The sequence below is a fragment of the Podarcis melisellensis genome (assembly GCF_964234715.1).
Source record: "Podarcis melisellensis genome assembly, chromosome: 9".
NCBI lineage: Eukaryota > Metazoa > Chordata > Lepidosauria > Squamata > Lacertidae > Podarcis > Podarcis melisellensis.
The window spans coordinates 50,227,659-50,240,790 of record NC_138541.1 but is presented as its reverse complement, the minus strand read 5'-3'; the positions used below and the strand labels follow the sequence as shown (position 1 = coordinate 50,240,790).

Below are 13,132 nucleotides of genomic sequence, written 5' to 3'. Positions count from 1 at the left end.
ATCTGGATGGCCAAAGGTTCCCCATGCCTGCTAGACAGGGAAGGAAAAGTCAGCAAAAAATACCTTACACCCTTTCCATTAACAGAAGCCTTTGTCAGTACAGTGGCACCTTGGGTTAAGAACTTAATTCGTTCCGGATGTCCGTTCTTAAGCTGAAACTGCTCTTAACCTGAAGCACCACTTTAGCTAATGGGGCCTCCCGCTGCCGCTGCGCCTCCGGAACACGATTTCTGTTCTCATTCTGAAGCAAAGTTCTTAACCCAAGGTACTATTTCTGGGTTAGTGGAGTCTGTAACCTGAAGTGTCTGTAACCTGAAGCATATGTAACCCGAGGTACCACTGTACAGTATTGTCCCGAGGCACTTCTTGCAGGATTGTACAACGAACTCTCAGGTGTCCATTGATATTGTTGCCAAGTACTTTGTGGATAAAATCACTTGTGTCTCACTTGGAAGTCCAAGTTGACTGCACTGCAAATGTTGGGCATCTCCTTAACGTCATTTGGTCCTTTTTATTTGGATGGCTTTCTATTGAGACAGCCTGATCCAAGACATGTGGCCTATCACTTGTATACTTGATCCTTGCCCATGATGACAATTAACAGCTACCATTGGAAGAGTGTGTGACTGCAAGTGTTGAGTGCTTCCTTGGAGCTCCAGGATGCTTTGTCACACTACTGACTTGTGCTGTATCTTATTTGTCACTAGAGTCAAGGTTGTGGCTGGTAAGATCCACAAGCCATTTGTATCAATTTCAATGTGGTTTCAAGCCCAGGTTTGGAATTGAAACTGTCTTAATCTTGGTTGCCATGAAGCTCGGGGGGGGGGGGAGAGGGGAGAGAGGAACGTATCCCTGTTGCTTCTTACTAGATCTTTTAGTGGCCTTCAGAGAATGACCACAATATCATTCAGGATCACCTGTCTAGGATGAATGTGGGATGCACCATGCTTCAGTGGCCCTGCTGATGGGCAGACCTTAGATGACGAACTATTGCTCTGCCTCACAGGTTTTCTGCTCTAGAGTTCTATTTTATCCCTGTGCTATCTAACAGCCACATGAAGCCAATGGGTGAAAGAAGCAACATACAGATGACAACAAGCTCTAACTGAGGTGGGACATTGAAATCCAACATTGAGTTGGAATCAATGTTATTGATGGAGCAGAGAACATGTTTCTTATTTGAAACTGTTTGCAATGCATTCCCATAACTTTCTTAAAAAATAAAAATAAAACCCTCTCCTCCTTTACATCTGGTGGTTCCCTCATTGTGAGAAGTGAGGTTACAGGGAACCAGACAGAGAGCCTTCTCGGTAGTGGCGCCCACCCTGTGGAACACCCTCCCAACAGATGTCAAGGAAATAAGCAGCTATCCTATCTTTAAAAGTCATCTGAAGGCAGCCCTGTTTAGGGAAGTTTTTAATATTTAATGCTGTATTGTTTTTAACACTTGATTGGGAGCCGCCCAGAGTGGCTGGGGAAACTCAGCCAGATGGGTGGGGTATAAATAATAAATTATTATTTATTATTATTATTATTATTATTTATTTTACATTAACTGAAGATCAAAGAGCCATCTATGAATGGATGTATGCAAAGAAGCCCTGGCTTCACTACTCCTAGCCAGCCACTCCGTTCTGTCTTCTGGGTGTAAGGTTTCGCACAGACGTTGTTGTCCCACAACTCCCTAGTCAAACTGCCAGCGGTAACTGGGGTTGTAGTGCAGCAACATCTGGCAACTAAAGTTTGAAGAACTGTATCGAGAAAAATAAGGGTTACCTACTCCCTTCCAACCACTAGATGGCGCTGCTCCTCTGTTCTCACAGCTACCAGCAGCTAACGCCGCTCGTCTTCTAAAGCTCTTAGCATACCCTTTCGTCTCTTAGCTCAAAGCCGGCGGACCAAACCAACTGCCGAGATAGAAACAGGGGCGCCCTCAAAAGCCTTGTTCCTTGTACGCTGAGGGAAGTCCTAATAGTTGCGTCTCCCCCCATTTCCGGGTGCTCGGTGGGACAGTTCCGGCGCGGCCGTTTGAGTTACGACGGCGGGAAAGAAACAGCCGAAGGGAGCTCGCGGTGAGTTCGCTTCTCTCGCGGAAGCCGTCGGGCCTGGCGACTGAGGGGGGCGCGCGCGCGACAGCCGAATAGTTCAGCTCAAGGGGGCACTTTTGGCGGGGGGGGGGCGCTAGGTGCAGAGGCCCAGGGGCCCTAGTCAGGGAGGAGGAGCCTGGGGCTCGCGAGGAGTTATGACGGGGCGTGGTCAGAAGGAGCGGGGCTTGTCGGACGCTAAGGTAGAGCGCAACAGAGGAAAGGCGTGGCCCCAGGCTGCGTGCCGAGGGCGGGGCCTGGCAGCCGTTGTTGCGCGCGGGTTGTCAAGGTGACACCTGCCAACGGACACGCCGCGTGAACGTTGAGGCAAAGAAAAGAGTTCGAGGGGCGGCTTGAATTCGCTGTAGCTCAGCGAGGGAGCTCTTGGGAGCGGCTCTGGCATTTTATTTTATTTTATTTTAGCCAGAAGCTAATCATAGAATCTTGAAAGGGATCTCGAAGGTCCTCTAGTCTAACCCCCTGCAATACAGGAATCTGAGCTAAAGCATCCATGACAGGTGGCCAACCAACGTTTGTTTAGAAACCTCGAAGGAAGGAGAGTCCACCACCTCTGGTGGGAGCCCACTGCTGAACAGTTCTTACTGTCAGAAAGTTTTCCAAATTTTTAGTCGAAATCTCCTTTCTTGCAACTTGAAGCCATGGGTTCAAATCCTACCCTCCAGATCAGAAGGAAATAAGCATTCTTCCTCCTTCATGTGACAGCCCTTAAGATATTTAAAGATGGCTATCATGTCTCCTCTCAGTCTCCTCTTTTCCAGACTAAACATACCTTCAAGTGCTCCTCATGAGGTTTAGTTTCCAGGTCTTTGATCATCTTGGTTGCCCTCCTCCTCACACCTTCCAGCTTGCCAACGTCCTTCTTAATTTGTGGTGCCCAAAATTGGACACAGTATTCCAAGTGCAGTCTAAGGCAGAATAGACCGGTACTATTACTTCCCTTGATCTGGACACTATACTTCTGTTGATGCGGTCTAGAACAGCATTAGCCTTTTTTGTTGCTGCATCACACTGTTGACTTATGTTAAGCTTGTGGACCCCTAGATCATTTTCACTTGTTCTACTAGTAAGCCAGGTGTCCCCCATCCTATATTTGTGCATGTGGTTCTTCCTGTCCTAAGTGCAGAACCTTACATTTGTCCCTATTGAAATTCATTTTGTTAGCTTGCGCCCAGTTCTCCAATCTGTTAAGGTCATTTTGAGTTCTGATTCTGTATTCTGTGGCATTAGCTACCCCTCCCAGTTTGGTGCCATCTGCAAATTTGATGAGCGTCCTCTCAATTATTTTATCCAAGTCATTTATATAGACGTTAACAATGGGACCAGGACAGAACCTTGCAGGCAGCACCCCACTTTTCACTTTTTTCCAGGATGACAAGGAACCATTAATGAGTACTCTTTGGGTTCGGTCAGTCAACCAGCTACAAATCCATCTAACAGTTACATCGTTCAACCCAAAATTTACCAGCTTCCTCGCAAGAATATAATGGGGAACTCTGTCAAAAGCCTTACTGAAATAAAGATACACTATGTCCACAGCATTTCCCTGATCCAATAAGTTTGTAATTCCATAAAAAAAAAAATCAGGTTGGTCTGGCATGACTTATTTTTAAGAAATCCATGCTGGTTCTTAATAATCACAGCATCCTTTTCTAAATGCTCACAGACCAACTGCTGAATTAACTGTTCTAGGGTCTTGTCTGGTATCAATGTCAAGCTCACCAGTTGGTAGTTACCTGGACCTTTCTTTCCCCCTTTTTGAAGATGGGGACATTTGCCCTCCAGTCTTTAGGGACTGCACCTGTTCTCCAAGAATTCTCAAAAATAATAGACAAAGGCTCTGAAATTCCATCTGCAAGCTCTTTTAGTACCCTTGGATGCAGCTCATCAGGCCCTGGAGATTTGAATTCATTTAAAGTAGCTAGGTGTTCCCTTACTACTTTTCCTATCATGGGCTGCAGCTCCCTCCTTACATCATTTGTAGTGCCAATCTTTGCTGCCTCAAGAGTTAAAGATAACCTGCTTTTAGTCTTAGCAGCCAAAAAAGAGAGAGAAAACACTTCTAGCTTTCTCGCCAGGTTAACTAGCTGGGGGTGTGTATGTGGCGGATTACTTGCTTTAATCTTACATCCCTGTAAGACAGGCAAATAGCATTCCTGTATCTCTATCGTCCACAAGGTGGAAGTAGGGAGGAATAGTGGGAAACAAAGCAGACGCAATTTTGGTAGCCACACTTGTTTGTGGATTTACTCATCTTCATAAAAAGTGGAAAGTGTATGTCTTTTTGTTCCACCTGGATGTGATTATGAAGTGTGTGTGTTTTTCTCTTTTCAGAAGAAATAAATTCATCTTAAATTAGCAGTACAGACAAGACAAGAGCAAAATATGGAAAACTGTGTTCGGTTAGTAACTATGAAAAAAAGTATTTATAAGTTCATTTCCACTTTTCTGAACAAAATTTACATCAGTCTTGTCCTTGGCACTTTTTTAATAGATTAATTTGTCCTAAGCAAGTGTAAATCACAGAACATCTGTTCTGGTAAAAGAGTGTATAGATTACAAGGGAGTGTTAGTCAGCTATAAGAATATGAAGGTGTGCATATAACTGAAGAACTTGCTTCTAGAAGTTGCTAGAATTTTGACCTATTATATGGAAATTACATTTTTTGCAAGATCATACTGGCTTCTTAATTGAAAGGAGTAATACAATAAATATCATCTGCCTGGGTCTGTATGTCTACTGTTGAGGCAGGTGCTTTTCAAAAAAATACTATTTTACAGTAAGCAGCAATGACAGATCTGCTGTTAAATTTCTCTCAGCAGACATAGCATCTAACCCCCTCTGTGCCTTCCAGTTCTCATCTCCCACCATATCTTTTAACTTTCACAATGGCATTCCACAAAATAATAATTTCATTAATATGCAATACACATATGGACAGAACAGTGATGGAATGTGTTTGTATAAGGAACAGCAAAATATACTGACTGATTGAACTCCAGAGATGTTCTGCAAGCACCTGAAATAGTCAAGCTGTATAGGACTGAGCTTGTTCTGTACTTGAATGGGACTGTGTCATTCGGGGACTGTGTCATTCTGTTTTAGGAAACTCACAGATACAAGTGCAATGAAGAGTTGATAAAGGTCATGCTGAAAAAAAATCATAAATGTAAAATATAATATACCCCTTTATGGTAATGTTTCTTTCCCCCTATTTTGTTAGTAAAAAGATGCCAAAGAGAAAATCAAGGAGGGACTTCAGAAAGAAACTGGGAGTAAGTGGCACATATCTTTTTTCATTCAAACACAAATGAGACATTTTCCACTTCTGTTTAGTTTTATTTGATTCACAGCCTTGAGATAATCCATACTGGAGTTCTATGGGAAATTTTGAACTTAACCTTTTTTAAAAAAAGCCTTTCGCTCTTCCAACTATAGAGGTGACACATGATATCCCAAGTGCTTAAAGAGCATGATGCAATACAGAATCATCCTCCCTTAGGGGTACTATAAGTATACAGAATATGTAAAATACATGTACGTACAGAGAATGGGATAATGAATGGCTGACATTCAGAGGCATGGCATGACACAAAATTGTTACAGTCACTGCTGCTCCCCTCCCCTTACCCAGAAAATCTGCTGCTTGCCACTTCTGGATTGGAGATAACACAGTATTGATTCCTCAAATGCACACAATGGTGCTGTTGCTGTCAAATTGTAGAGAATTCCCCAGTACCAGAAAAAAAATATACAAAATGCTTACATCCTGCTCACTCTCACACTGACACACACTACACAAATACAGGCCACAAACACACATCTCTCACACATACACACTCATACAGCTTGGCTGTGAGTCTTGGAAGACTTGTTCCCTGCCTGGCAGGCCTTTTCCCACCTGGCCTGGGAGGGGAGGGCCCTGACTGACTCCAGCTATGAAAGCTGAGGCTGCTGAAAAGACTCTTGGGCTGGACTATTGTTTAGGAAGTTTTGATGGCTGGGTGTTTCTGTTATTAATTTAAAAAAAGGATCTATTTTAGATCTTAAGATATATGTGGGAATTGTTCAATTTGGTTGTGTACTTTTTGGCGTCTTATTTATTGTTAATGGCTGATTTTGGCTATATAATTATGTATTTTTTCACGTTGTAAGCTGCCTTGAGCATGGTTTTAACTTTGCAATGCCAGCATGCAAGTAAAATGCTGTATGTACATACGTATGTCACACACTACATATACACAGCTACACAAACCCCTCTCTCTCTCTCTCTCTCTCTCTCTCTCTCTCTCTCTCTCTCTCTCTCTTACACAGACTACTCACATACTAGCATACACACATTCAGGGGCGCCGACTTATAAAAAATATTGGGGGGGCCCATACCGACTTATAAAAAATATTGGGGAGGCCCAAGACCTCCAAACCGCTGCTGCTGGGGGAACGAAAGGGGCGAGCCCCGGGCTGCCCCGACCTTAAGTGAACCTGTGAGGGCCCGCCCTTTGCGGCAGCCAATTGGCTGCCGCCGTGGGCGGTGAATATTAATGATGTATCATTTTTGTGCTTCATGCTGTGGCCACAGACATGTGATCTGATGGTGAATTTGGGGTGACCCAATGCAAAAATCCTGAGAATCCCTGTGGATCCATGCTTTGTAACCACGTTTTTGCACCATTGCAGCCCCAGGCAACAGTGGGTGTGTGATTTTGGGGGGGGGGCAGGCTGTAGCCATGGACATGCTATGTGCTCTGATGGTGAATTTGGGGTGACCCAATGCAAAGATCCTGAGAATCCATGTGAATCCATGCTTTTTAACCACATTTTTGCACCACTGCAGCCCCAGGCAACAGTGGGTGCGTGATTTTGGGGGGGGCAGGCTGTAGCCATGGACATGCTGTGTGATCTGTTGGTGAATTTGGGGTGACTCAATGCAAAGATCCTGAGGATCCATGTGGATCCATGCATTTTAACCACATTTTAAGTGGGGAGGGAAGGAAAAACACAGAACGGACAAGGAGCACGAGAGGGGTGTGCAGAGAAGCAGCTGGCTAAGAATGCAGGAGAGGGGTATAACGGCAGGGAGGAAAGGAAGGCAAAAGTTTTCCCTCACCTACCCACCCAAGCCAGCCAGCTCGCAAGCGCTCTCTCCCTCTCTCTCTCCCTCCTGCATGTTTTCTGCTTTCCCCTCTGCTTGCCTGGAGGGGAGGGGCTTTCCCTGCTCTTTGTTCCGTTTGAGCAAACACAGCAAGGAAACAGAGGAGGGTGGGCAGTAAGACCCTGAGGCTGAATGCAGGAAAGCAGCCGCTTCCTCTTTTCAGGTTTCCCTTCTCCGGACGCGCAGTTTTCGGCTCCAGGGACCACACATTCGCTCTATAGCATGCACAGACATTTTCCCTTCCCTTTTAGAAGAAAAAATCTGCGTGTTATAGAGGGAAAAATATGGTAATAATTTTCTTAAATTATTGGGCGGGCAGAGCCCCCCCAAACGAATTTTTGAGGGGGCTCGGGCCCCCTCAGGCCCCATGGAGTCGGCGCCTATGCACACATTGCATATATTTCACCCTCTCTGACAGATCATACATACATACCTTGCCTGCCCGCCTCTCCCTCTCCCCCCATCACACCACTATTCCTCTTTCTATGTCCAACTGTTTCTTTATCAAACAAACACAGATCCGGAAAATCCACTCCACAGATGAAATAAGTGTATGTCATTCACACACACACAAACCCTATCTATCTCACCCTACCCCAAATACATACATACATAACCCCTGGTTTCTTGTCTTGTTTTGCTTTCTCCGGGTTTTTTATTATAGGAAATAGTATTTTGATAAAATATTTCTTTCTTGTTCTAATCCAGTATTTGAATTTGTTTGAATTTGTTTCTTACACGCAAAGAAAGAAATCTCAATTTTCAGCTATTTGTTACAGATTCTGTTTTTTGCGGGTCCTCCCCAGGGATACCATGTCAAGTTGCACTTTCATTTTAAACTGCTTTCTCCTTAGGAACCAGATGTGTCAGGTATTTTGAAAGTTCTCCAAACTGATCAAGCAGAGGAACCTGATGAATTATTTGGTTAGTGATCGCATTTTGCCTTTTTAATTTGACACTAATAGTTACAGAACATAAAATAGAATCTCTGCTTCAGTGGTGTAAGTGGTGCCCCAAATCCTATGAACAGTTTCAGGGCTGAGGCATCAAAGTAGTCCAAAATTACAAGGAATTGAAGTGAGAAATGTAAAAATATGTTCTCCTCACATGTAAACAAGCCCATGAGGAGAAATGAATGTGCTGTCAAGCCCTCCTCTTCTGACACATTACTGTTATCATGTTATTAGCCCTCCATGAGTTTTGAAGGTGAAGTTCCGAAATAGGTGGACTGTTAATTTAATAAAGTGGTTGTGCTGGAAGGGACAGTTGTGCCCTTGCTCCCCTTCATTTATATCTTTACATTCGAGGTGGACAAATGTCTGAATGCCCAAGACTGACCTGTGTTTTTATTGCTCACCACAAACAAGATGGAGCAGTTCATTAATGCTAGATTTGTCTATGTTATCTAGGTGAACCTTCACAGGAACCTTTACATAGCACCGCTGTGTCTGCTTATGAGGAAGAAAATCAGTATTCAGATGGGTCAACAAGCAGTTCATCAGATTCTGAGCCAAAAAAGAAGGATACTAGAGGAAGGTACTACAGATGTAAATTTGAAAACATGTTTATCCTTGTAACACATCAGTACTCATTCCTCATTCACTCACACACCTTTTAACTTGACTAAAATATGCTAGGCATACTAACATTGGCCATTCATTCAGCACACTACAGAACCCCCATCTAATTTTCAGGCGCCTTTTCATGCAATTGAGAAGATAGCATCCAAACCATGTGAAATGCTTGGATGGTTTGATTGTTCCTTTTAAAACTTTTAACTAAGGATATGGAGGAGTGAACACAAGCATGCTCCCTCCTTTATATTCGAAATCTAGGGTGCGGAACTGCAGGCCAATCTGGTCTATTAGGGGTCCACTTTCGCCCACGAGGCCATTATCCCCAAACCATGCCCACCTGCCCATCAGCTGACTTCACTGGTGATAAGCAGAGATTAAATCCTGCTCAAAAGCGTAATGTGAAGTAGCTTGTGTGCCACCTGCTTTCAGGAGAAACGCACGAGCTGCTTCAGACAGTGCTTTTGGAACCCAGCACGAAGCAGGATCACACGCCAACCGTACCAGCTGATGGGAAGGGAGAGCAATCCTTCTAAGCACTGGGCTTGGTGCACAAGAGAGCTTGTTCCAGGTGTTTGCCAGCTTGCTGCTGTTGCCAGCAAACTTCAGCCTTGTTTCTCTCATGCCTGTCCATGGTGGAGAGGGGAGAAACAAGCTCAGAACTTCCCAAAGCACTAAACATGGGTTTAACAATGTCCCTTTGCTTAAAGGGGAGGCATAGCAAAGCACTGTTTGAAATGAGAGGAAAGGAGTGAATGTTTCAGTGGGCACATGGCACATTGCAAAGCCACAGATGGGGTTTTGATAGGTGAGCAGCCCCATCCACCCTGCGAGGCCTATGATGCAAAGGATCTGGCCTGTGAAGCCAAAACGTTTCCCCACGTGTGTTCTAAACCAACTTGTATGTTTCAAAAATATGACTGTAGGAGTATTCCTAACTTTAAGGTCTAAACAGGATTATTTGCGATCAATACATTATGTAGCAAAAGTGTATAGATATACTGCATTATTTTTCTTTGGCTCTTTGTACTCTACTGTGTCATCAAGACTGAACCTTTAGTTCTTGCAGTACCTTTCTGAGTGGCACATCTGTGTGACCCCTGGGAACTCATTGTAAGAGATATTAGAGATTTGTAAGTTGTCTCAGTGAATTAAGCTTCAATTCCTATCAGCACATACTGTTGTGCAGTATCAGCTCCTTCAGCTCTTAACCACTATGCAACACGACACTCTGCCACACAAGCCATATAGCTTTTTGAGTAACTCAGATATACACAACAGTCACATCCTTCTTTTTTACCTTGCATGCACACATCTACATCCCATTCAATTCACATACCCATTTGATCCCCACTATATTCTTGCTGGCTCTTTGATTCTTACTGTCAGCATTGGACAAATCCTGTGTGCCAACAGTGAAACTTCTTAGCAAGAAAAGAAGTGACCTTTTGATTTTTAAAGCTACATGCCAGAATATACTGTATTGCATTATTTTATATCTTTTTCTAGCAAGTGTCATCATATCTTGAAATCAAGATCAGAGAGAGAAATTTCTGAAGAGGAACCTGTGCAAGAGAATATGGTAAAGAAATGAAGTTAAGATTGTGTGTCCTACTTTTACTTCAGGAAAACAGACAACAATATATTGAAAATTCCAATATATTTCCAATATATTGGAAATGAATAATTGGATCTCTATGTTTTAAATGTATATTATTATAACTGGGTAATTAATTCTCCAGATTTCAAGCAAGTATAATTTATTTACTACTAGCTGAAATCTCATGCTAGCTAAGATAATGAAGAATGAATATCGGTAATATTATCTTCACATGGCATGGCTCTTAAAGTCATGACTTGGCCTTAGAAATCATACACACACACACACACACACACACATATATATATATAAATTCCCTTGTATATTATAATTTCCCTTCTAGGAGCTGAAGCTCTTAAATGCATTTACCCCAATCTAGTAAATGCAGCTTTTGAGTGATCAGAAAAGGAGATTAGCGCAAGTATGATAGTTGAGGAATGGCAGACATACCAGGAATGGTATGTTTGGTGCACAGGCACATTATGTGTATAGGCTTTTGCAGACTCTTGTTTTCTGTGTTGAGGTAATTGTCGGCATGTCTTCAGACTACACAGAAATTATGAACATTAGAAACTTATTTTAATTGAAGTTGACACTTAGGCTTTTAAATAGTGGTGCTGAGTCCAATATTTCTACAGTACAGCTCAGCTGCTTCCCATGTTCTCACTATAAACAGCTGCTTATATTGGTCCAGTTGTGATCACAGTTGTCATATATGGTAACAACTTGAGGCTGTTTTAATTGCTAGTGCCTCATGGCTACCTGTTTTACAAAATTTTCATGGTATCTTTATTGGATGTAAGCTACTTTCATTTAGTTTTTAATTATGTTTGCTGTGGGAAAGCAAGGTAAATTGGGGCTCCCTGCAGCAAGTATTCATATCTTTCTCACAGGCTGCAGAAAACATTGCAGATGCATGTTACATAAAGACGTATAACTGATGTTTCCATAATAGGTAAAGCTGTTTTTATACTGGGGGGAAAGTTTGCATCCGTTCCTATAAAATGAAAGGCACTGCATTTGTATTCTCTTTAATCTGAGAATAATCACCTGACTGTTTTCATTTAGAGAGCCAGAGAGTCTACATCCAGCACAGAGGACTATAGATTAACATCTCCGCTGCCAGTAAGATGCAGCTCTTCAGAATGCAGAATATCAGATAACATTCCAGATCTTGTGGAGGACTTGAATACTGATAAGGTTAACTATAAACTTTGCTATGCACCATAGCTGTGAGAACCTTTGTCCTAAGAATGATGCCTTTTGGCACATATCTGGGTCTTGTTCTTTTTAAAAATGTGTTCAGAAAGCATTAGTGAAAAAATAAAGTGCCTCCTATATTTTAGTTTCCGGTATTTTTTTCACAGTGGTGCTTTCACTGGTGCAGTTTATGTGTGTGTAAATTAGTTAGGGCCTGGTGAAAATGGGCAAGTGTCCTCTTGACACCGTTTCCTTGTATTTCCTCAACATGCCTTGGTCAGAACTAGCCAGAAACACTTGTTGAAAAAGTGTGAGTTCAGACAAACTTCATAGCTGCTGCTCCTGCCTAATGAGATCTAAAATTTCAAAATAAAAGCATTTAAATGTATATATATTTATTTGACAGATGCCTATTATGAGTGCTGAATGCCACAAGAATCAGAAAGAGGCTTGTTCACCAGAGATGGAGACAGATTACTCAGGTGAGAAAGAGGTTGTGTGGTGTTTCACTTAGAGTGGAGGGGATCCATGGATAGCTTGTCACTCACTCCACTGCACAGGAATTTTAAAATTGGGGCACTTACCCTGATAGTGGTAGCTCAAGGTGGTATTCATGGTTCCCCACCAACTCATAATTTCATCCCCACAACAACCTTGTGAGGTAGGTTTGGCCGAGAGACACCCAGATCCTAGTCTGACGCTGTAGTGAAGATAGGAAATTTCAATAGACAAACTTTGGTCAAGCTGAAGAAAAGCACTCTGGGAAGACCAAAGGCCAAAGGATTTATGGGAAATGTGTCCTTGTTACTTTAAGCTGTAGACTAGCTGTCTCTGGGAGTGTGAATGCTTATCTCTGGCATCTGCAGGAAGGAAAAACCTCTAGCTGATTACTGGTGATTTAACACCTGGTTATTAAGTGTCATCCCTGTGTAAGTAAGGGTTATCAAGCCTCTTTACAGGAGAAGGAGAACCTGGTGTGTCTCTGAGAAATTTGGGGAGGAAACTTTTGATCCCAAGGTCTTGAGAACAAACAAGCCTCAGCTGTCACAATCTGAGTTATTATCCAACTAGCTGACCATTGGTAAATTTAAAATAAAACAAGAATTCTGATTGGTCTTGAGGTCCGATTCCACGTGGTGTTTTAAAGAATAAAAATCTTAGGAAAGGCGTTTGTGGGTGCAGCTATCCGCCCTTCTGTCAGGTGCCATCATGCTGACAGTCAACTTGCTACATTCGTATGCGTGTCCTTTGTGATGAAGATTCCTATTGTCTTATTGAGATGCGGATGCAACCAAGGACTTTTTGAATTGCTCTAACCTTTCTTATGTTCTTGCTTTTGTAAGTAGTTTAGCTAGCGATGTTTTACAATGTTGTTGTTTTTCTGTCTGAAACACTATAAGAGATGTGCCTACTCTTAAGTATGTTTAATTTTGCTTTTTAAATAATTTTTTAAAAGAGGATTTCCTATTGGTTCCTCATGCCATTCTGGGGAAGTCTGAATCC

General features: G+C 42.6%; 1 protein-coding gene across 9 annotated transcripts in view; it reads left to right on the top strand.

The window, feature by feature from the left end:
• Positions 1 to 1,925: 1,925 nt before the first annotated feature.
• CENPU (centromere protein U) overlaps positions 1,926 to 13,132 on the top strand; it is a 23,741-nt gene continuing 12,534 nt past the window's right edge. The window contains exons 1-8 of one of the 9 annotated variants that reach the window (XM_081926348.1): positions 1,928 to 2,072; positions 4,437 to 4,504; positions 5,327 to 5,378; positions 8,110 to 8,179; positions 8,665 to 8,791; positions 10,339 to 10,411; positions 11,498 to 11,629; positions 12,036 to 12,111. In XM_081926348.1, coding sequence (XP_081782474.1) covers positions 4,488 to 4,504; positions 5,327 to 5,378; positions 8,110 to 8,179; positions 8,665 to 8,791; positions 10,339 to 10,411; positions 11,498 to 11,629; positions 12,036 to 12,111 — 547 coding nt within the window. In that variant the 5' untranslated portion in view covers positions 1,928 to 2,072; positions 4,437 to 4,487. Of the gene's footprint in view, positions 2,073 to 2,168; positions 2,288 to 2,333; positions 2,659 to 4,436; positions 4,505 to 4,536; positions 4,851 to 5,326; positions 5,379 to 8,109; positions 8,180 to 8,664; positions 8,792 to 10,338; positions 10,412 to 11,497; positions 11,630 to 12,035; positions 12,112 to 13,132 lie in introns of those variants that run through there. The other 8 variants (XM_081926355.1, XM_081926350.1, XM_081926351.1 and 5 more) reach the window with 8 other exon arrangements.